General features: G+C 56.5%; 1 protein-coding gene across 6 annotated transcripts in view; it reads right to left on the reverse strand.

Moving 5' to 3' along the window:
* Positions 1-49: 49 nt before the first annotated feature.
* JADE2 (jade family PHD finger 2) overlaps positions 50-21700 on the reverse strand; it is a 49322-nt gene continuing 27671 nt past the window's right edge. For 5 of the 6 annotated variants that reach the window (XM_060008831.1, XM_060008832.1, XM_060008835.1 and 2 more), the window contains exons 5-12: positions 20907-21067; positions 20024-20235; positions 18604-18771; positions 16997-17113; positions 15278-15742; positions 6229-6346; positions 3540-3668; positions 50-2275 (exon numbers count right to left, since the gene is read on the reverse strand). In XM_060008831.1, the coding sequence (XP_059864814.1) occupies positions 1467-2275; positions 3540-3668; positions 6229-6346; positions 15278-15742; positions 16997-17113; positions 18604-18771; positions 20024-20235; positions 20907-21067 (2179 nt within the window). In that variant the 3' untranslated portion in view covers positions 50-1466. The remainder of the gene's footprint in view (positions 2276-3539; positions 3669-6228; positions 6347-15277; positions 15743-16996; positions 17114-18603; positions 18772-20023; positions 20236-20906; positions 21068-21700) is intronic. The other variant, XM_060008836.1, reaches the window with a different exon arrangement.

Consider the following 21700-nt stretch of genomic DNA (forward strand, 5'->3'; position numbering starts at 1 on the left):
GCTAAAGAGCTCCGTTTAAAAAATAGTCCAAGTGACAAGTTGTCAGGTCCAGGCTGTGCTGTATTATGGTCAAAATATTCTTTGGCATCCACAGAATGATTCACTGGACTTTTGCAAGGTTCTTGTTGGAGAAGTTCTGGCTTTACCAGTGGCAGAAGTGATCCAGGAGTAATTCATAAAAGAAAGAAAAACACGTTTTCACTGAATTCCTTGTTTTGTTTGTTCCCTGAGCTGTCACCCTGGGGCCACTCCACTGAAACTCTTCAGAGCTACTACCTGGGACCTAGAGGGTGGGGTGGGAAAGGCAGGACGGTGATGGTGGGGAGGGAGGGAATGGCTGGGAAAGGGGGTTAAGGCTCGGAGGGAGAGAGGAACCAGGGAGATCCAGCAACACTTAAAACAGCCCCAGCAGGCCGTCACTGACGCGTCCTGGGCCCCGGGATCCCACTGCTTGTTGGAAAGAGGAGTTTCCAAAAGGAAACTGAGGAAGAAGCTCATGTCTTAGCAGGACTGGGAAACTTGAAAAGGCAAGTGGTCTGGTCTGGTCAGCTATCTGGGAGTGATCAGACCTCGGCCGAGACTGGCCCCAAAGGAAGGAAGGAAGTTGGAGTCCCAGAGCGATTCTCTGCAGTGGGCGAGTCTGAGCCCCACGCCCCCCATCTGGGCACTGGCCCTCCCTTGCAGCCCTCCGCCGGCACTGGCGGCTGGCTGGCTGGGAGTCCCCTGAGAAAACGGCACAGCTCAGGAAGGATTCTGGGAAGCCCTTCCCAGAGCCGCCGGGCTGGGCGCTGGCAGGGGCAGAGCAGCAAGGGAGTGGAGGGTCACGGGGTGGGCGGGCAGGCCTCTGATGATGTGGGTTGATCAGGAACGGCTGTGGTTCCCTTGGAACCAGCAGGCCCTCTTCGCCCCCTCAGTGCTTTCTCATATAAGCTCGTTGTGCTTGTGACAGTGAGTAGACTCTGGCTGGGTATCACTTATTATACTTCCTTGGGGATCAGTGGAGTGCAGCAGGACCCCCCAGATGGACCCCAGTGGGATTTGGGGGCAAGGCGGGACAGGCCCTGGGCTGGCCCATCTGCCATAATAATGCCCAAATGACACTCTGTGTCACCCAGTGGCAGCAGGCTGGAGTCCTGAGCTCTTCTTCACCTTGCCTACGTGTAGCCAGGAGCCCAGGAATACCGCATGGGCCGGGCGGGGATGCTGCCGCGGCAGGGATGGTGCCCAGGACCTGGTGTGGTCCTTGTGGCCAGAGCCATGTAAGGAATCCTAACGTCCTAGGCCAGCACAGAGGAAAGACAATAGTGTGGAATTCGAAACTCTCTTTATATTAAAAATAAAACCACAACAGAGTGGCAGCCTCGAGGGTCTGAGACACTCAGCAGAGATTGGAAATGGCAGTTGTGACTGGGCTGAGGCCTCGTGGGCGGACCAGAGCAGGGCCCAGGACAGGGGTAGGGGGTGACTTAGGAGGCCAGTACCCCCATGCGGACCACCTCCTCAGCCCCTGCTTCCCGGGGACCCCGCTGCACCCCGCTGTCCTCGGCCTCCACATCTGAGTCGCTCATCTCCCCGTCAGAGAAGTAGCCATCAGTCTCAGTGTCAAAGTGTAGGCTGACCTTTGGCCTCTCGGCCACAGCAGAAGGCGGTCCTGTCCCGGCATCAGGCCTGGCACTTGGCGACCTCCGGGTTCCCCTGCTCTCGCGGGGCGGCCGAGGCCGGCCTGAGGGCTTGGGACTCGCCGCAGGGCCAGGCACTTGGACATTCGGGTCGGCAGCCATTGGGGCCGCCTCGTCCGGGGTCTCGGGGGCCAGCGGTGGGGGGCTCTCGGGAGCTGCTGGGACGGGACAGTCCTCGGCCGTAGGACTGGATGGCAGGTGAGAAGGCGTTCGCCGTGGTGGCTTCCTGGCAGGTGGCCCCTGACCCCCCTTGCCGCTGCCAGCATCCTGGCCCCAGGGCTTCTTGGGGGTTTTGTCTGGAGTCGTCCGTGAACCGGGCCCATCCTGTGGTGGCTTCTTCTTGGCAGGCAGGCGGGTGCGGCCACGGGTCTTCCTGGCAGGGTCGCCAGGTCGCAGTGAGGGGTCCCGCATGAAGCTCAGCAGCGTCTCCTCGTCCTGCAGCAGCTCCTCCGACAGCAGCCCCGGAGCAGGGTCCTCGCGGTGCCCGTTGTTTAACGACCACTCGCTCATGGCCATGTTCTCTGCCGTGATCTGCACCGACTGCGCCAGCCAGCTGTTGAAGAAGGTGCCGTCGATGGGGAACGAAGTGGACAGGCCTGGCCGAAGGGAGAAAGAAGGCAGGTGAGATGCCAGCAGGTGCGTGTCCCACTCTCCTTCAGGAAGCCCTCTCTGACCCTCCCCTGCACACCACCATACCTTCCTCCCTCTTTCCCTCTGTGCTATACCCTGTTGAGTTATCTTGTTTCGTCCATCCATCCTGCCAACACCGCCAAAAAGCAGGCTCCACACCAAATACCCCTCTCCCCAGAAGGACGTCCTGCTCCTGGGACAGGCTTCACAGTTTGAGAAGCAGAGCGTAAAGTGAAAATGTGGGCTCCCTGTTCAAAAATTTTAAGAATTTCAAAGTGGCAACAGCAGAGCATGAAACCAAGCGAGGGCCCTTCGAGATTGCACAAGGTGGACGCCCAGGCCTGCCCATCACCCTGTATCCTGGGGGCATAAGGGATGGAGGAAGGGAGGAAAGCACCCTCAGGCCACCAGGGGGCACTAGATTTTCATGTGTCGCTTCTCAGAGCTTCCAAAGCAGGTAACTTGGATATGGGCGTCAGGCGTGAACCGGACAGCAAGGTATATCTGGGTAGAAGGTCCCTTTTGGATGCCAGGGCCAGCTCCAGCTATGGGCCCTCCCTCCTTTACTGAGGTCTTGGGAGGCGGCAGCTGGTGAGACTGGGCTTCCCATTAGATACCAAGTTGTTTCCTTCCTGAGACTGAGGAAAATAAAAGATGACCTGGGGCTTCTACACTAGAGGTGAGGTCGGGAAGGGGACACCACACCTGCCCTGAGAAGTGCTCTAGAGGAAGCATGTGACATCCTAGGAGACAAAGCCCAAGGCTGAGGGTCCCTCTAGGACTGCTGTGCTTAACGGGGCAGCAGGTCTGTGACAATGAGATGGGCTGGGCCAGGGCCACTCCTATGAGTCTCTCTGGGTGGCTCCCAGAAGATTTCCTGGGGCTGAAGGGAGGCCCATTTGAGGACATTCTGGCAGAGGGGGACAGGGACAGAGAATTATGGCAGGCCCTCACCTCCCAGCATGATGCTGGGTTCCTGGAAGGCCCAGGATGGCCTAGCAGTCCCTGAGCTCTTGGGCCCAGTCTCCAGTCTACAAAAGAGGAACTCTCAGGATGCCAGACCCCAGCCTCCTTTATGGCTGGAAGGAGTGCGTGGGCAAGCAAGGGCCCGGCTACCCCTCTCGGGTGTCCCACTCTGCAGCAGGGATGCTGGTGGTCCCCATGGCCTTTCGTGGGGAGCTGCAAGTGGAGTGATGGTATGAGCCTGGCTGTGTGCACCAGGCCACTCACCAAGCTGCCCCAGGACTGAGTCGGACCCTGCCTTCACTTTCTCTTTCTTCTCGGGGCTGCCCTTCGGACCCTCGCGGCCTTTCCTTTTCGAGTCGCTCTTCTTGCCCTTTGCTCTCCTCCCAGACCGCTCTGCGTCAGGGAAAGAGAGAGCAGGAGGGAGATGGTTACCCCAAGCAGCCCAGCCGGAACTAAGACCACTGTGTGGCATCCAAGGAGTCCTCCCCATCAGCCAGTGCCTTGCCTTCTAGGTCACCTCCTCCTGGCTCTGAGCCACGTGGGACCTGGGATAACTGGGGCTCCAGTGAGTCGAGGAATAGCTAGTGTGGGAGAGAGGGGTAACTGCCCTTGAGGGGCTTGGTGAGGGGCACAGGGCCACGAGGAGGATGGAAGACTGCTTTGTAGGACCTGGACGTCTGATCTATATGGCCTAAAGATCTCAGGACAGAGTCCTGGTGGGTGGGAAGGCTGGAGGTGAGTGGACAGGGCAGGGCCTTAAATGCCAGGCCAAGGAGCCAGACCTGAAGGTGGACAGGACACTCTGAGGAGTCAAGAGCCTTGGGTTCTACTCCTGACACAGCGGTCAGCGCCCTTGAGCAAGCCCCCTGCCTCGCTCTCCTGGTCTGCTTTGATGGGAGACTCAGGGTACACACCTGGCCCTCATATCCTTTTAGTCCATGACCACATGGGTCTGGGGAGCCGTAGAACACAGTGGAGCAGGGGAGGGACATGTGGTGGTGGGGAGCTGCCAGGAATCTTCTCCCAGCTTCTCAGCCAGAGGCTGGAGGGCTTCCTGAGTAAGCGTTTAAGAGAAGGTTGAGGAATGTGGCCCCAACTCCGGGAACCTTCCCAACTCTGCTGTTAATTCCCTGTGTAACCTCAGGCCAGGCCTCAGTCTTCTCATCTATCACATGGGACCAGTGCCTAGATACTTCAGAGAGGGGCTTCTCAAGTCCCCCACTGCCCTCACCATGGTCTGAGCTCCTTCCAAGGGCACAAGACCTTGCACATCTGACCCTGGCAACCCCTCGGCCTCACTTCAGACATTTTCCTTCTGCCCTAGTTGCAGATATGCCAGTTTCCCTAACAAGACAGCTATGGCCTCCAGGTCTCCAAATATGCAGTTTCCCTGCCCTGTCCTTCACCTGGTTCAGCTCACAGCTTAAATACACTGCCCCTGGGAAACCTCCTCTAGCCCTCTGGCCAGACAGGCCTCAGCAATATGCCTGTAGCCCATGTCTCACCCCACGGGTCAAGCGTCACAACACTGAGGGCATCAGCTTCAGAGGCCAACTAATCTTCTCTCCAAATGCCCTGCCCTGACCAAAAGGTGGCCTGTTGCTGCCACTCAGGTCTAGGAGCTGCGAATGTCTCCGGCTCAATGCGGGGATGCCGACCCTCCAAGCTCCGGACCATGGTTCTGGAATCCTGTGCCTGTGAGCACTGCACACCTTACCACTCTCTGCCGCCTTCCTGCAGTTGAATGTGTGGCCATAGTGAGTCCTAAGAACGCTGAGATGTTCCGGCAACACCACCACCATGAAGCCAACCCTGATACCTCTGTCCCTGCACTGGCACCAACGGCAGCCCCTTGGACACCACTTTCCTTTGTCTTTCCAGATGGTGAGCTCCACGAGGACAGGAAGCCTGTCCATTCAGTCCATGGCAGGGTACTCGCAGTGCCTGCCACAGAGCCCGGCATCCTGTCTATACTCAATCAGCGCTCGCCGAAGGAACCGACAGATGAGAGGGAGCCTGGAAAGGGCAGCCAGGAAGCTGCCATAGTCCTTGAGGTACACGGTCAGCCCTGACCTCTACATGGCTGTGACCCACCATGACCCAGCACCTGTCCTGGGCAGTGCTGGCTTCTGGGGCCAGAGTAGGTGGTGATTCCAAAGCGCAGTCGAGGCAGCTCAGCTCTTGGGCAGGGGTGGGGCAGTAGCAGGTTCTCAGTCATTGGCTCTGGTGGTGGCCGGGCAGCTCTCCTCCCTCTACTCCAGGCCCAGCCTGACCCACAGGCTGAGCTGGCAGCGGCAGCCCCTGGCTTAAAAATCTCTCCATCCAGCTACTTCTGCTGCGTACAATTCAACATTAGAGTACCATTTTCTGGGCTAAGCACTGCCTTCCTTAACATGTGAACAGTCCAGGAAGGGCCCTGTTGTCCAGCAATATCCACAACTAATAAGTAAGACCACTGTCAGAGCTTCTTTGACCTTTGACTTCCAGATCTGTTAAATGCATGTGATGGCAAAACCATAAGAGCTGCCTTCTTCAGAATCGAAACGCAGGCACACAGGGGTTCAGGGAAGCTCGCCAGCTTGGGCCCTTCCTGCCCCAGCACCAGCACAGAGGCGCTGGGACTTCTGGTTTGTACCTGTTCACGTGCAATTTCCTCCTGAACCACTATGGCCCAGCACTGCCTGAGCGCCCTGTGAACCAGAAAGCTCCCCGAGGGCAGATCCGATGCCCACATTGCATCTTTGGCTCCTTGCCTGCCAACACACACCTAGGACCCCGGCAGGGCCCCACCTGGGCCTACTAACTGGATACAGAGGGTAGGGGTGGGGGCCCGTGGCCCCTGACCCTGTACACATGCCGCATCAGGCCCCGAAGACGCACATCCTCACTGGGACCCAGCCCCTTGAGGGTGTGCACAGGAGGGGTGGCGGCGGCCGGCAGGGGGGACGCCTACCTCGACACAGATCCTGTTCAATAAGTTTCATCTGCAGGTGGAATATCTGCTCCTGGAGTTTGCAGATGGCGTGTTTCGTTCTCTCGCGCCTTGTCACCATGTAGCACAGATTTCTAACCTGAGGAAACACAAGAGAGGTTTTCCACCTTACTCACAAGCAACCACCCGGACCTCCTAGCTCTGAGGGGCCACCACTGCCTAACCTGCCCAGGACATCTGGGAATCAATACCCAGGCACTGAATGCATCCTCAGCCCTGAGCTGCAACACTCTGATCCAAACCACGGGGCCAAGGCTGTGTTTCGGATCACAGCCAGCAGGGAGAGCATCTGCGGAGCTCAGGCGGGCGACTGCCTTCCTCTTCTCGGCCTAAACTTCCGGGCTGAGTCATGCCAGTGCCCGAGGCCCTTCCAACGTGGCTGCCCTGTCCTGTATACACAGTGCCCCAAGCCTTGTGGGGACCTCGAGAGGTCACCAAGTTCACCCCTTGGCTCCTGTCCAAGGCTTCTTTCCATTGAAGAAACTTTAGCCACAAGCACCCGGGCAAAAACCACCTACCCTGAGACACGAATGACTGGCACATGAGTAGAGAGCGCTCCAGCGGAAGAGCTCTGAGCGGACGGGCTGTGCCTGATGCACAGGGGTCCAGCCCGCAGCTGACCCGGGTCCACTTGCTGCACTGGCCCTGAGCCAGGCCCACAGCTGCTCTGGTCAAGGGCCCAAGTGCACTCGGCCATAGTCGGTCGGCTAGAGACAGAACTCCTCGTGGGGAAGGGCAGGGCCTCCCTGACTCCCTCAGGCCAGCTAGGAAGAGCCCCTTAGGGCCTGGGAGACCAGCTTGCTTAGCCCGTGGGACAGGGCCCACCCTGTAACTGGTCTGGAAGCACCTGAAGGATGCACCGCATTGCTCTCTGGCCACCTGGCACCTCCCTAGGCCCAGCGCGCCATCCCTCACCGGCTGCTCTCAGGGTACGTCACACTCTGGGACCAAGACCAGGCCTCCTCCCCGTCAGGACACTGCCTTGCTCTAGCACTTCCTCAGGTTGGGTCACAGTCTCCAGCAGCAACAGGGACAGCTGGCCAGAAAGCGCGGAACTGGAATCCCGGGTCCCACCAGATTCTACCTCCAGCTGGGTTCCGTCTTCAAGGCTGAGTTCAGTCTTCATATCCTTAAACTGCCTGGGCATGACTTGAGAGTTCCAGAGCCCCTGCCTGTTGTCATGACCATCACTTCTACTGCCCTGGGGTAGCCGTTATCAGACCTCTCTGCTGGCATGGGCCTCCTCCTCTCCTTCCTGAGCCTAGTCGTGAAGGAGACCCTGGAACACCTGAACCAGGCTAGCAGGCCTCTGGAGAACAGGTTCTGCACGGACTCTCAGCAGTACTCCGTACCCCAGCCTAGACTGTTAACACCAGGCTCTCCTGTGGCCAGCACCTCCCCAAGGGGCAGCCACCTGGCCCGGCCTGCCCTTGCTTCAGCTCACTGGCACCGTCTGACTTCCTTGCAGATCCTGGACTCCTCCCACATGTCCCTAAGCACAGGCTTGTGTTGGGCCCTGGGCTCAGCTACGAGCAGTGCCACCAGGGCCCCTTTCTTCTGAGAGCTTGCTGCCCAGCAGAGCAGAGAGATGCTGACCAAGTACTGACCCAGGCAGCCCTGACCCAGACTTGGGGGTGGTGAGAAGGTTCCCTGGAGGAAGGGGCAGATAGGCCAGGTGGGAGGTGATCACAGAGGGGCACAGGCTGAAGACAAGAACCCAGAGTAAGGCCAGGTAGGGGAGAGGAGAGCAAGGCCTTGTGGCTAGAGTGTCAGGCTCTGAGGCCTGACTGAGCCAGGTCAGGGGGAACTGTGGAGGGATGTGGGTGGTGGTGGGGACCAGGGAGCAGGGATGTGTAAGTGCTGAGACCCAGGAGTCATCCTTAAGGACCAGCCCCTCCTCATCTGCTCCACAGCTGATCCATCAGTATGTCCCATCAGTCCTTCCTGGTGAACTTTTTTTTCTGGCCGCTCTGCACAGCTTGTGGGATCTTAGTTCCCCGACCAGGGATCGAAGCCGGGCCCATGCAGTGAAAGTGTGGAGTCCTAACCGCTGGACTGGAATACCACAGGGAATTCCTGTTCCCGGTGAACCTGACTCCCTCCCATCCCAACAGCTCCCTCCACCTCCCGGACACCCCCATCATCTTCACCTGGACAGCCAGCTGTTTTGACCTCTCTGCTATCCTGGAGCAATATTCTTGAAATACAAATGTAAATCTTAAAATGTAAATCCTCCTCCCCTTGAAACCTCCAATAGATTCTGCACTGGGTTGAATAGTGCCCTTTCCCAAAATTTATGTCCACCTGGAACCTTGGATGTAATTAGTTAAGATTACACTGGATATGAGTGAGCCCTACATGCAATGACTAATGTCCTTATAAAAGACCATGTGAAGACATACTGAGAGAATGCCATGTGATGACAGAGACTGGAGTCATGGGTCTACAAGTCACAGAACACCAAGGGTTGCCAGCAACCACCGGAAGCTAGGAGAGGGGTATGGAGAGTTTCAGCCTCAGAGCCTCTAGGAGGAATCAACCCTGCCAACACCTTGATCTAGAATTTCTGGCCTCTAGAACTGTGAGAAAACAAATTTATGTTGTTTAAAGCCACGGAGTTTGTAGTACTTTGTCGCAGTAGCCCTAGGAAACAGATATAGTTTTCTTCCTGTCACACTTAAAAAACCCAGAGCCATAGCTCAGACCCTTGCCCAATCTGACCTCCCACTGTCATCCTCACAGTGTATGTCCCACAGTTCTCCAAGCTCCAGCCGCACTGCCCTCCAGTCCCTTTCTTTCTGTGTCCAGCCCACTTCTGCCTTGGGGCCTTGATATATATCCAACTCTTGGCCCCAAATGCTCTTCAACCCTCTCTTCCCAAGGCTAGACCTCATCCTTCAGGTCTTGGCTCAAATATCACCTCCAGAGGGCATTCCTGTCCACCACATCTAAACAGCCCAACCTTGTTCTCCTCATATCCTGGTCTCTTTCCTCCTGGCAGTCACGTGGCCAAGTACGCATGGGGACAGTAGGGATGAAGAGAGGTGGATGGGTTCGTGGCTACTTTGGAGGCCTAAGAACAAGCCATTCAATATTTCCAGCCTAAAAACAGATCAGCCAAGTTCTACTTCCTATTAAAATACAGATGTAGGGCTTCCCTGGTGGCGCAGTGGTTGAGAGTCCGCCTGCCGATGCAGGGGACACGGGTTCGTGCCCTGGGCTGGGAAGATCCCACATGCCGCGGAGCAGCTGGGCCCGTGAGCCATGGCCGCTGAGCCTGCGCGTCCAGAGCCTGTGCTCCGCAACGGGAGAGGCCACAACAGTGAGAGGCCCGCGTACCGAAAACAAACAAACAAACAAACAAACAAAAACAGATGTAGTTTCTTTCTTTCTTTCTTTTTTAATCTTTTCGAAACACTAGAGCAAGGTTTCTTAAGGCAGGCTCAAATGAATCACTGGCCAAGATTACCCCCAAATCCCTGGGGGTGGCTGGTTAAAAATACAGATTCCCAGGCTTGGGGGAATATCAAACTCTCTGGAGGCGGGGGCCCTCAAATATACATTTTACACAGCACCATGGAACCTAAGAACTGCTGTCCTAGGCCAACGGCCTCCAAAGTGAGCTGCATGGGCGATTGATTTTGACAGCTCATCACAGCATAGGAAGAAAATATTAGAACTTTTAGTGTTTGGGGTTTTTTTTGGTGCTATTAGAAATTCTGATTAGGTTTGCTTTTATAATATACCATGGAAGATATAAATGAGATACTAAAAATACAATACATTGGAGGTAAATGCTCAATTTTCTTTCCATGATAAGGGTACATACATTACACAATCACTCACGTCTGGAGATTCCTGCTACGGAAGATTCTGTGAGAATCCCAATGGTGCCAACATTCTTTGATTGGTACTTTGGTCACACTGTGACCCCTTATTCCCACTTCACCCTGGAATCGTCAATTACTTCTCTAATTTCTCCCAAGATTCTTGGTAATATAGCTACATGTTACTGAATGTTGTAAGATTCCTCTTCCATGATGGTTTTTGGGGAAAACTATAGATACCACCTTAGAAGCCCACCCAGGCTATCAGACTTCTTACATTGTTCTTTTCTTATTATAAAGACAAAATGTTCTCTTTAAAAAAAAATTAAAGAGTACAAAAAAGAATCAAGTGGAAAAGTCCCCCTGAACTAGAGCAGGGATCAGTAATAAAAGCAGGTTTTACTTTTTGATAAAATTGTTTTGATAACAGCAAGTTTTGCAAAGAGAACCTGGATGTGGGCTGAGGAGAGGAGAGGGGCAGGGAGGACTCCCAGCCAGTTATCTTGAGCTAGAATGGACCAGTGTAGGGGGCATTCATGGAGCCTGGGGAGGTTGCTGTGGGGACAGCGCATACTGGGCATGAGATGCTGGAGCTGGGGAGGCAGGTGTGGGCTGGAGCCAGCCTCCTGATGGGGAGTAAAGCTGTGGAGCAGATGCGCAATGAGAGGTCAGACCTAGTGTGGTGAACGACCACGGGGACCAAGGAGGACTCAGAGAGGGAGCAGAACTGGGGTATCGGGGGGAGTCTGGTCAGAGCACCCACAGGAAAAGTGTTTCAAGATCAAGCGCATGCTTGACTGTGGCAACCACTGCTGAGAAGGCTGGGGGATGAGGATGGAGAAACGGGAGATGGAGGCTGTAGGTGGCCCTGGTGGAAGGTTCTGGAATATGGTGGTGGCAGGAGCCTAAGCAGAGTGAGAAGCAAGGAAGTAAGAACAGTGAGGGATGACAGAAAAGGAGAGAGAGTAACAAGGGTGAGAAACCCATGACTAGAGGGACACGGGGAGGGAGGACTTGCTTTTGAAGATGGGAGAAGGTAAAATGAATATGGACACTGGAGGAATCCTAGAGACGGAGAGCGGGTGAAGACAAGATAGATACTCCTGTGCTGCGGGGTGTGGGCTGGAAAGAAATCCCTGGGGGGCGGGGAGGGGAGGACATGGGAGAAAAGGGCAGAGAACGGGTACAGAGGGCACCACCGGGCAAGGAGTTGGAGGGTTCTGGTCTGAGGAACAGGAGGTGAGGTCTGCTAAGAGACGGGGGAGCCCTGAGGGAGGGGGGCAGGGGTGCAGACAGGTGGTAATGGGGGAGCCCAGAATGCTGCTGGCTAGTGTCCCACCAAGGCTGGCTGGCAGGCACCCTGGGGGGCTCACCTGCTCACTGCTATAGGATCGCTCCTGGTGGGCTGAGTGCCTCCTACTGGGTGAGGCTCTGCCTGGGGTGTGGCCTTTGCACAGGTGCAAGGGACTGGCAGTGAGCTAATGCCACATGGGGTGGGAGTGAAGAAAGCAGGGGACAGTGAAGGAGGAACTGAGCAGGGAGAATGGGAGACTGTGGTGAAGAAGGGGGATTGGGGATTCGGGGCTACTGACCCAAAGCAGTTGGAGGGGGTGACAGGGTTTGAGTGGGTGGAGGGGCTAATGGGTTGGAAAAAATCCTAGAGTTGGGAGTCATGGGGTTGACGAGCTGCAGGCTGGAGGCCACAGCTGCCTGGGACAAGATAGGCTTTGGTGGGAGGTCAAGGAGACACAACCCAGGCACTGAGGACAGAGTAAACGAGGTGTGACAACTGCTGAGGAAAGCAGGTGGCGAGTGTGGGGGAGGGCAGGACCTTCCTCTCCTGGAGAGAGCTATGGGGAGTTCCTACATGTCCATCCCCTGGGGCGTGTGTGTCTGAAAGCTGCCCCTGCCCTCTCGGCTCCTCTCAGGCCAGGTGAAACCTTCAATAAACTCCTGGTAACCAGATCCAGAGCCACAGGCAGTGAGGCCCCACGTAGCCCAAACTACCAGCACAGTTGCTAGGGGACACCAACCGGTGTTTGTTGGGCTGATCGCTGATCATCAGAGCTGCAATTTTTTTGTCAGCTGTGAATAACTCTGGGAGGCTGCAGTGGCCATGCCTGCCTGTGCTGCCTGCCACAGCTGAGGCCTAAGGCTGAAATTTTAGGAGAGCATATCTTCTAGGCTGACCGTAAAATGGGATTTCATGCTGGTGGTAGCATGACCCCTGCTTCTCTCAGCAAAACTCCTGCCTTGGGAGGCAAATCAATCAGGGAGGATGCATGATTCCTGGGCCTTAGCACTGGGCCTGCCCTTTCAGTCCTCCCTGGAGCCCTCCATCGGAGCAGCCCACCCTTCTAAGACACAGAACAGCAACAATAACCACCACTAACAATGGACGGTAGTGTGCTAAGCTCTATCCCCTATCTTTTCCTGGGATCTAAGGTCAGCTAGATCCTTATTCCCATTTTACAGGAAAGGAAACTGAAACTCAGAGAAGTAGAAACTATAACTCAGAAGGCACAAAGCTGGAAGTGCTGGAACTGAATGTAGACCCAGGCTACACACAGCCTCAGTCTCAACCCCTGCCTTGAAGCCTCGACGCATCCAGCCCAAGCTGGCGTGGTGCCCAGAGACAGGCTGGATACTCTTGACTGTTGGCACAGGGTCATGGTCAGAGACTGGGCCTCCTGGCCAGGCCACCAACAGTCATGGGTCTTTGCAGAAAGCCTCCCCCATGGCATAGTTCTCGGCCCTGTTCACTCACTCGAGTCACCAGCGCATGGCCGTGAAACGATCTGAGGCTGGACCGGAGGGGGTCAACGGGCGCATGGCTGTAGGACTTCCTCTCCTCAGCCTGCCAGGGCTGTGCACTCCCTGGCCTTGCACTCAGCTGGTGCCCTTCAGCCCAGCCTGGAGGCTGCTGGAGAAGCAGCATTTTGACAGGGCGCTCCTGAACCCTGCCAAGGCTGGCCCTGCCCTCCTCTTCCTGGGGAAGAGTGGACCAACTCACACCTGGAGGGCTTTGTGCCTCAACCAAAGGGGTCTATGAGGCACAGACCCAGGAGCCCCAGAGCTACCTCAGTATCCTAGCCCATGACAACCTCAGGCCCTGGCTTCACCTGTACCAGTAAACAATGGGGTCGAGAGGTCGGGGGACTGATAAGGGAGTACTTTTGCCCAGGAAATGTACAGAATAGAGAATAAACCAACAACTCTCTGACAAACTCCTCTCCTATTCAGGCCCCAATTCAACTCAACTCTAGAAAACACACATTCCTCCAAGGCTTTCTTCACCTCTCTGAGCCCCACCTTCCCCATCTGCTCCTTATGGATGGCAATATCTACCTCTCAACTCTTTTTCCAGGATGATGGTTCAATAGGTGAGCCCGTCCCCTGACCTCTCCACGCAGCCGAGCCAGGGCCAGACATGTGGGCTGAGCAGCACAGACCAGGGAGGTCAGATGTGATGAGTCGTTTGGAAACAGGAGGGCTCAAAGCAGGGTGTCTGTACTCAAGACCCTGCGGGTGGAGACCCGAGGGTGGCCTGAGGACAAGTGTGGAAGCAGCTCTGGTCTCGGAAGGATTTGTACCTGATGGCCCTGGGAGACAGGAGGCTGGGCTACCCGGGAAGCGGTGACTGCAGCGCAGGTGGCCCTGCTCTCTGTCCTGGCTGGAGCCGTGGACATTTGGTGATCCCCCTGCCCCCCACCTTCTGACCTGGTGGCAGGCTGGCTGCCAGGCAGTAAGCTCCCTCCCAGGCCAACAGGGTCATTTCCACGTGACCAGGCCTCAGGGCAGATGCGTGGGGTGCAGGAGGGTGGAGAAGCCGGGTCCAGTTTCAGAGCCTCCACCTCCGTGCCCCCCTGCCCCGCCCCGCCCAGCCCACAGCACAACATCTGCTGAATTGCTCTAACCATATTCTACAGACGCGCCAACTGAGACATGCCTAAGCAAAGCAGCTTGCCTTAAGTCCCACAAAGCCCCCTTGATGCTTCCACCCCGGCTGTCTCCCAGCATGGCCTGGGCAGCGGGCAGGCATGTGAGTCTGTGTCCCCCTGACATGACCCCTCATACTCCGAATCCTAGAACTGAATGTACCCCAGAGGAGAGGCCAGAAGAGCACCTGGGGTTCAGAGGACTGGATCAAGGACTTGGGACACCCTGCTTCATCCTTGGGGTGCCCCCAACTTGGGGGGTGGTACTTTATCAGCTGGAGGAGTCAGGGGAGGGGTACCAAAAAAGCCAAGTTCAAGGGCACGCTCCACAGAAGGCAGGACTCTTTCCCCTTCTTTCTGGGAGGAACAGCAGGCATTAGAGGCTCTGGGGGGCCTCCATGCTCTAGGAAAGCAACTCTCACTGGTCCCCAACCTCCACGGCCCAGCCCAAACCCGAGGTGTCTGCACGTCTTCCTCATCTCACTCAGCCCCCAAAGCGATGCGCCTGGACCAAGGCAAGATCCCCTGCCCCCCAGGGCACAGCTGAGGGCTTTTGGCCAACCCGCTCACTCCATCTGGGCCCTGTGATTCCACCTCCAGGGTGAGCATTTGGAATCTGCAGCCACAGCAGGAGAGTCCCCGCTTAAAACACTTCTGCAGCTTCCAGACACACTTTGGTCCACCCACCCAGCCCCATCCTTCCACTCCACACAGGCCGCAGCTGGTCTCCAGCCCGTGCCTCTGCTCACACTGTTTCCTCTACCCAGCACCCCCAGGAGCTGCACTCACACCTGTCTTCCCTGCTTTGGCCCAGCACGTGCTTATTACACTGATTCAACCCACTTGTGATTCCCAGCTCCTCCCCTGCCTCCGACTCTAAGCAAAGCACGTGTGTTGGGACCAGGCAGGGCCCACAGAGACCACCAGGAGTCAGAAGCTTGGGTCCTTGCCCCAGCCCTGGTGTTTCCCAGCCTCACAGTCCTGGCAGGGGCCCCACCCTTCACCAGGCCTGCAAAAGGGCTGGGACGAGAGGGACTCAGAGACCCCAGAGCTGGATCCTCCCCTGTTCTACAAACTCTCAGTTACCCCAAACCTGTCTGAGACCCCGAGGCCCTCAGCGCCTTGGCCAGAGCTCACAATGTGTCCTGGTGAACCATGGCTGCTCCAGGGCAGCGAGGGAGGGGTGGAAAGGCCTCCTGGGTTGCCCACCGGGCGGGCGGGCTGGGGGGCGGCAGGGGGACTCACTCTCTCCAGGTCCTGCCGCAGGTGCGTGAAGAGCTTCAGGCGGCGGTAGAGGACGTCCTGCTCCTGCTGGGCCAGGTTGTCCACCTCGTCGGTCTTGGGCGTCAGCAGTGGCTGGTTGGCGTTGGCTTTCCTCTTCAGCTTCCAGTACTGGTAGATGAAGTCGACCAGCACCTCAGCCAGGTCCAGGCGCTCAGCCACCTCGGCTGGCTCCACCAGCTCATAGAAGTCTTCCTCCAGCTGCTGCAGCCGTTGCTTGCGTAGGGTCACCTTCTCCAGGTCCTCGCTGGCTGGGCTGGGCTCCACGGGTTCGGACGTGGTTTCACCCCGTGGGCCCCCATCACTGTGCTCCTGGCAGAACGACTTGAACTTGACCTCGTCGTTGTCTGCTAATATAGTCCTCATTTCCAGGCTGTGGTCAAAGGCGCACGTGACGTGGAATGCCGTGACGCAGGAAGGCATGGAACACTAGAGGGAGAGGAAGGGCAGCGTGAGGTATGAGGGGAGCCCTGGTGGGAGGGAAGAAGGATGTGGGGCATCCCCCAGGGTTACACTGAGAATGCAGAATGCTGGCGAGACCCTAAACAAAATGGCACGGGCTGCCAACATCCTGCAGGTTGTGGAGGGAGTCATGGAAGATGGGAAGGGGAGCTCTGGGGGAGCTGGACAGCATCATATACCCTGGGGAAGTCAACAATCAGATGACTGACAATCCCTCTGGGGACAAGCTGCACTTCTGTGCGGACAATGACTTTGGATCTGAGGCATCGAAAGAAAGAGGCTGTTGATGGGTCCCTGCCTCCTCTGCTCCTGCAATGTTATCTAAGATGGGGAGCTGTGCCCCTCCCTTGTCCTCTGGGAAGAGGGGCTGGAGTTGGGTCCCTTCCTTCTTCTCCTGTCCAGGCAGTTAGGGCCAACTCAGGGCCTGAGTTGCCTGGGATGATGGCTGTGGGTAGCTGACAACTGTTTCAGCAATAACCCATCGAAATCTTAGTGGCCGTTTACACTGCACTCACAAACCATTCTGAAAGTCTTATAAATGGGTGGAGGTACATCTAGTGCTTACAATGACAACTGTTCCTGAAGAGACAAGGGAGAGAAAGGATGACCCTCCCACTTCCCAACCTATAGGCCAGGAGCATCAATATCACATGGGAGCTTGCTAGAAATATGCAAATTCTCAGCCCCACCTACAGATCTACAGAATTAGGACCTCTGGGGGGTAGGCCAAGCAATCTGTGTTTTAACAAGTCCTCTGGGTAATACTGATACGCCCTAGAATTTGGGAACCGTTACTGTCAACAAACTAACACAGCCCTGCCATGTGTAGGGAGAGCCTGTTAGCTTAGTTGGAGGAAAAGTTTGAGTCTTACCCCTCTCACATGTCAAGTTTGACATCAGAAGAGAGGTCAATGTATTTATTAAGCCCACAGACCCTTGCTCTTGGGGAAAGCCCCCTCACTACTGTAACGGGGTGGTGAGCCTGGCTCCCCAGGCCTGTGACCCATGCCTAGTGGAACTAGGGATGGAGGAGTGCCCGGCAGGTGGGGTGCTGGCTCTGGTCCCTGTCCCAGGCACATCAGTGCTTCTGTCTGTAGCACCATGGGGCAGGTGGAGGGTGCTGGCAGTGGCCTGCTTTACAGGGTGTCCCAGACACACCCCTCTGTGTAGCTGGCTCCTACATGGGCTCCCGGGCAGCAGCGGGGTGAAGGGGCTGTGTACCTGGATGCAGGTGCCCGTGCACTCCTTGCAGAGGCTGCAGGACAGAGCCCAGCGGCTGGCTGGGATATGCGAGATCTTGGTGATGGGCTCCATCTTCTCGGGGCACCCGATGCTGACCTGGGGCAGGACACAGGGAGCTGCATCAGGTCTCTCATCTCCAGCCTGCCTCCAGGGATCACCTAAATGGGGGGCCTGTCTGCTGAAACCAGGTGGTGGGCAGACACGGCAGTGGGAGAATCCCAAGTCCTTCCTGACTTCCCAAGTTGACCACGTTGTGCTAAGTGTGTGCTCTAGAGCGCCTAGGCTTAAACTGTGACTGGGAGAGTGCACTTCCGTGTGTGTAACTGACTGAGTGTATGTGTGCCTGTGACTGTGTGAGTCTCAAGACAGAGATGCTTCCATGTGCAGATGAGTACATGCAAGGTCCCCCTCTCCTTTGTACCTCAGGCCTTTGTTTATAGCATCTTCAGAGTTCTTATTAGAACTTGAATTTATTTTACTTATTTTTCTGGGTGGCGACTATAGGTCCCCATGGTAGGATCTCTTCTTGGGGACCTCCAGGGCTTTCCTGGCCAAGCGGGATGTGTCTTTGTTTAGCCCCTCCTATGGGGACAGGGCTATAACCATGCCCATCTCCTGGGCACAGCCCACTCCTCAGCCCCAGAGGCAGGGTACATTTGCCTTCCTACTGCCCATGCCTGAGGAGGGAAAAAGGGCCCCTGTCCAGAGATCCTGAACCAAAGAGCCCCCACGGTAGGTCCTTGTTGATCCTCTGTGTCCCTGCTGTGCCCAGACCAGGTATACTCAGAGGTAGTCCCAGACTTCAAGATGCTGATGTGGCCGCAAGCGACTATTGCTGACATAACCACTATGATCACAGAAACCTGTGATGTGGGTCCCAGCAAGGACTTTCAGACGGCGAGCCCAGGAAGGGGAGGGGCCACCTGCTGACAGGGCCACCTGGCTTGCTTCCGGGCACAGGCAGCACTGGAGTGGGGCCTCATTCTGGGTCAGGGCACACAGCAGGGAGAGAGCTGAAACGCCAGCGAATGTCAGCATTTCACATTTCAAATAAGACAGGAGCCCAGGGCCTCTGCTAACTCACTGTGGGCTCAGCCCATCGTCCATGGTTCCCCGCTAGACTCAGACCTGGGCCCACCCCCCCATTCCAGCCACAGCCCTACTCTCCAATTTTCATCAGGCTCCCCACCTGATTTCCTTTTAGGTCATTTGGCTTATTTTCATTTTAAAAAAAGCACTTGACCTTGGTTGGGACCACCGCCTAGATTTGGGTAGACCCCCAACCTGCTTTCCCCTAGAGTCGGCTGCCTGACTTCTGTCCAGCTCTCACACCACCTGGATCCCCCAGTGGCTCATAATCCCATTTTCCCATGGAAATAGCCACCCAGGTTCTGCCTAGGTCCATGGGTAAAGTTCCCTGTGGGCTGCTGCCTGAGCTCTTCCCAGGCTCGACACCTGAGATCTGCCATTTAACGTGGCCCATCACCTTCTTTTCCTAGTGCTCTGCCGTCGGGGTTCTGAGTTCTGTTCAGACCCACTTCCCCACGGCTGTGCCCCAGGGCCGCCCCAGCCCCACATCTGCCCACCTCAGGAATCCACAGAGCGCAGCTGACGTGCACCCACTTGGTCCCACTTCTAGTGGGCTTCAAGGCTCCTCCTCGCTTGGGGCAGAGCAGGCACTTCGGCTGGACACCCAGGGCACACGTCCGGCACAACCAGCTGCCTGTGGGCACCTTGAGGATCCCGTAGCATGCCTGGGGAAAGAGCAGGGTGGTCACAGGTCAGAGGCATTGGCCAATCTGCGTCTGGTCAGCATTCGGCTATAAACAGTCCTCGCCCCAGCCGAAGCCAGGAGCCACGGAGTGACACTGCTACTCATCTCTGCCAAAGAGAGCTCCTAAGGGACTAAAATGCAAGGGCTCCAGGGATTCTCTTTGCGTGGGCTGTGCGTTGAAATTTCACCATCTCACAGTCCTCCGTGAAAGGGCTCCGCTCTGCCCTCTGCTGGGAGGTCAGTCACTTCGGCAGAGGTTCCTAATCGGGGATGGATTTCAGGGGCATCCATGAACTCCCTTCAATTGAATACAAATTTGGGTATGTACGCTGCCCGAGGACAAGGCCCAGAGCTTTCATCTTTTTTCACAGGGATCTGTGATCGGGCACCCTTCTGGTAATACCTAGGGCTTATGGATCTAAGAGCTGCTGGGTATAAGGGACGTAGATGAATGAGGAGGGTGGTGCACTGCCTACCAACCTGCCAGCCAGGTGAAGCCCTTTTAAGCTCCCTGGGTGCTATTCAAGCAGAAGTGGGTAAGGGAGGGCCTCAAAGTTAGGGCCAGAGTGGGTCCACTGGGTTCCAGTCAGGTCTTCTACATCTTCTACAAACAAGGCCCAGAGATGCCCCAGACCTATAGCCTTGGGGCCCAAGATCAAGAGGGGAGCCTAGTCAGGCGGCACCTGGTTTATAATACCAATACTGTTAACAAACACGAACAACTCTTACTATACCATTCTAACCAAATGACTCATAGTAAGGAACTTAATCCTCACAACAACTTACTTTTATTTATACTTGAGGAAACAGAGGCTCAGAGAGATTAAGAAACTTACCCAAAATCAAATAGCTTGCAAAGGGCAGAGCCATGGTTTGAAACCAGGTGGCCTGGCTCCAGGCTCTGCTCTCAATCACTACACTGTGCTGCCTCGTTGTAAGTTCAGGATGGTGAGGAGGGGGTAGGGTGCTCAGTGGGGAGAATCTGAGGGAGGCCGGCAGGACAGGACAGAAAGACCATCCAATGGGCGTTACTCAAATCTGGCTGAGGGGGCTGAGCCGAGGGGCCCTGGGTATCCCTGGCACCACGGGCACTCACGCCATTCCCTTCCACCCCCTTGCCCTCCTTCTCAGGGGCCTGTGCCCACAGTGCTGCTGCACCCCTACAGCCAGGGTGACCGGGTCAGGCAGGGGCCTGCCTGCACAGCATGGTGACGGCAATGGGGGCTGCCTACCTGGTGCACGCAGACGTTGCATTTGTCGCAGAAGACCATCTCGTTGCCATCTTCACCCTCGGGAGAGCGGCACACGTCACAGACGACATCCTCATCATACTCGATGCCCAGCCCCTCCTGCGTCTCGATGGCCCGCGCCATGTTCTGGTGGCACAGAGTCTCCAGCTCCTCCAGTACGCGCTCGAGTGTCAGTTCATCCAGCTCTGGCCTCTCTGCGAGGACAGCAGGGCAGGGTGTCAGGAGCCTGGCCTCTCAGGGCAGATGTACAGGAGGGCTTCCACCCACTCACTGGTTGCACTATCTCAGGACCCCAGCTCCATGGTCCAAAAACTGACTGCGCTGGACCACGCAACCTCAAAGGCCCCCGGGGCCTGGTGTGGTGTTGACTTCAGACACTGCTTGTGACCACACACATGCTTGTGTACACACAGATACCATGAAGTGTCTCTGGGATGCAGCCGGCTCCGCGGGGAACCCACTGCTCGAGCTATGTGTATGGGGGGGACCTGGGAAGGTGGCTGAATATGGCAGAGCGGGCCCTTCTTGGGACATGGTGGGCTCCAGCCGGAAGGCCCATACCAGCTGACCCTGGCCCCATTTGTAATCCTAGACTCCTAGCGCTCACTCAATCTTCATGCAACAGTCACACTTACTACAGTATTCCCCCAAACCGTATAAATGACATGCTCTTATTGCCTCCATCTGAGAGCTACAGACATTGAAGCACAGTAATCAGTAACGCAGCAGGGACTTTCCCCCCAGACCTGTGGCGTGCCAAAGCCCAGTGATGGCCACTGCCCTCCTGAGGGTGAGGATGCTGGGGTTCAGAAGAAAACCCTCCTTGGTCTGCCCCCACCCCATTCTCAGCTGGCGGGTCACCTACCCATCTCCCTGAGCTCCGAGTTGATGAGTTCCAGCCAGTAGGCGTCAATCTCGTCCAGGTCATAGCGGCTGCCCCCTGGCCAATCAGGCTGGGAGCCCTCACCAAGGTCGGAGCCGCTAGGGGACACCTGGGTAGGGGGGCCTTCCAATGGTGGAAGAATCCTAGGAAATCAAGAGAAGGTGTGAGGGGAGGGTGCCCTCAGCCTGCTACTCTTGCTGGGTCTGGGGGCCTTTAGCAAGTTGGCCAGCCTGGCTGAGGAGCTAGTGAGCAAGTGAGGTGTGAGACTTTGATGCCGAGCAGGGCCCACCTCCTTCCATTCCCTCCTCCCACCCGCCCACCCTGCAGAGGCTGTAGGAGGCATTCCAAGTGCTGTCCTGGGCAATGCCCAGCCACTTTGGGACCAGGGGGATAGAACCAGCTGGCCTCCAGGTCCTTCAGCATACCCCTCAAAGCTGGGGAGAGGCCAGGGATTGCTTCCAGGCCCTCACAAGCTCTGGCCCCTCCTCCACCAAGAGCCTCAGGGGCACTGAGGCCAGGGCTCCTCTGGGGTGAAGAGGATGCACCTGCTACAGTCTCAGGGTCACACTCCAGGTCAGCCCACCCCCAGGCCATGGCTCTGCCTCTGAGGCAGCTTGGAAGTGCCCTGACTGCAGGGTGAGGTCTCCAAGTCCAGCTCCACCACTTAATGTGTGACTCTGGGTAAGCCACTTAACTTCTCTGTGCCCCAGAAAATGGGCTAATGATAACAGTACCTACCATCTACAGTTGGCATGAGGTTTAAATGGATGAATACA

Source organism: Delphinus delphis, chromosome 3 (assembly GCF_949987515.2).
Source record: "Delphinus delphis chromosome 3, mDelDel1.2, whole genome shotgun sequence".
NCBI classification, from domain to species: domain Eukaryota; kingdom Metazoa; phylum Chordata; class Mammalia; order Artiodactyla; family Delphinidae; genus Delphinus; species Delphinus delphis.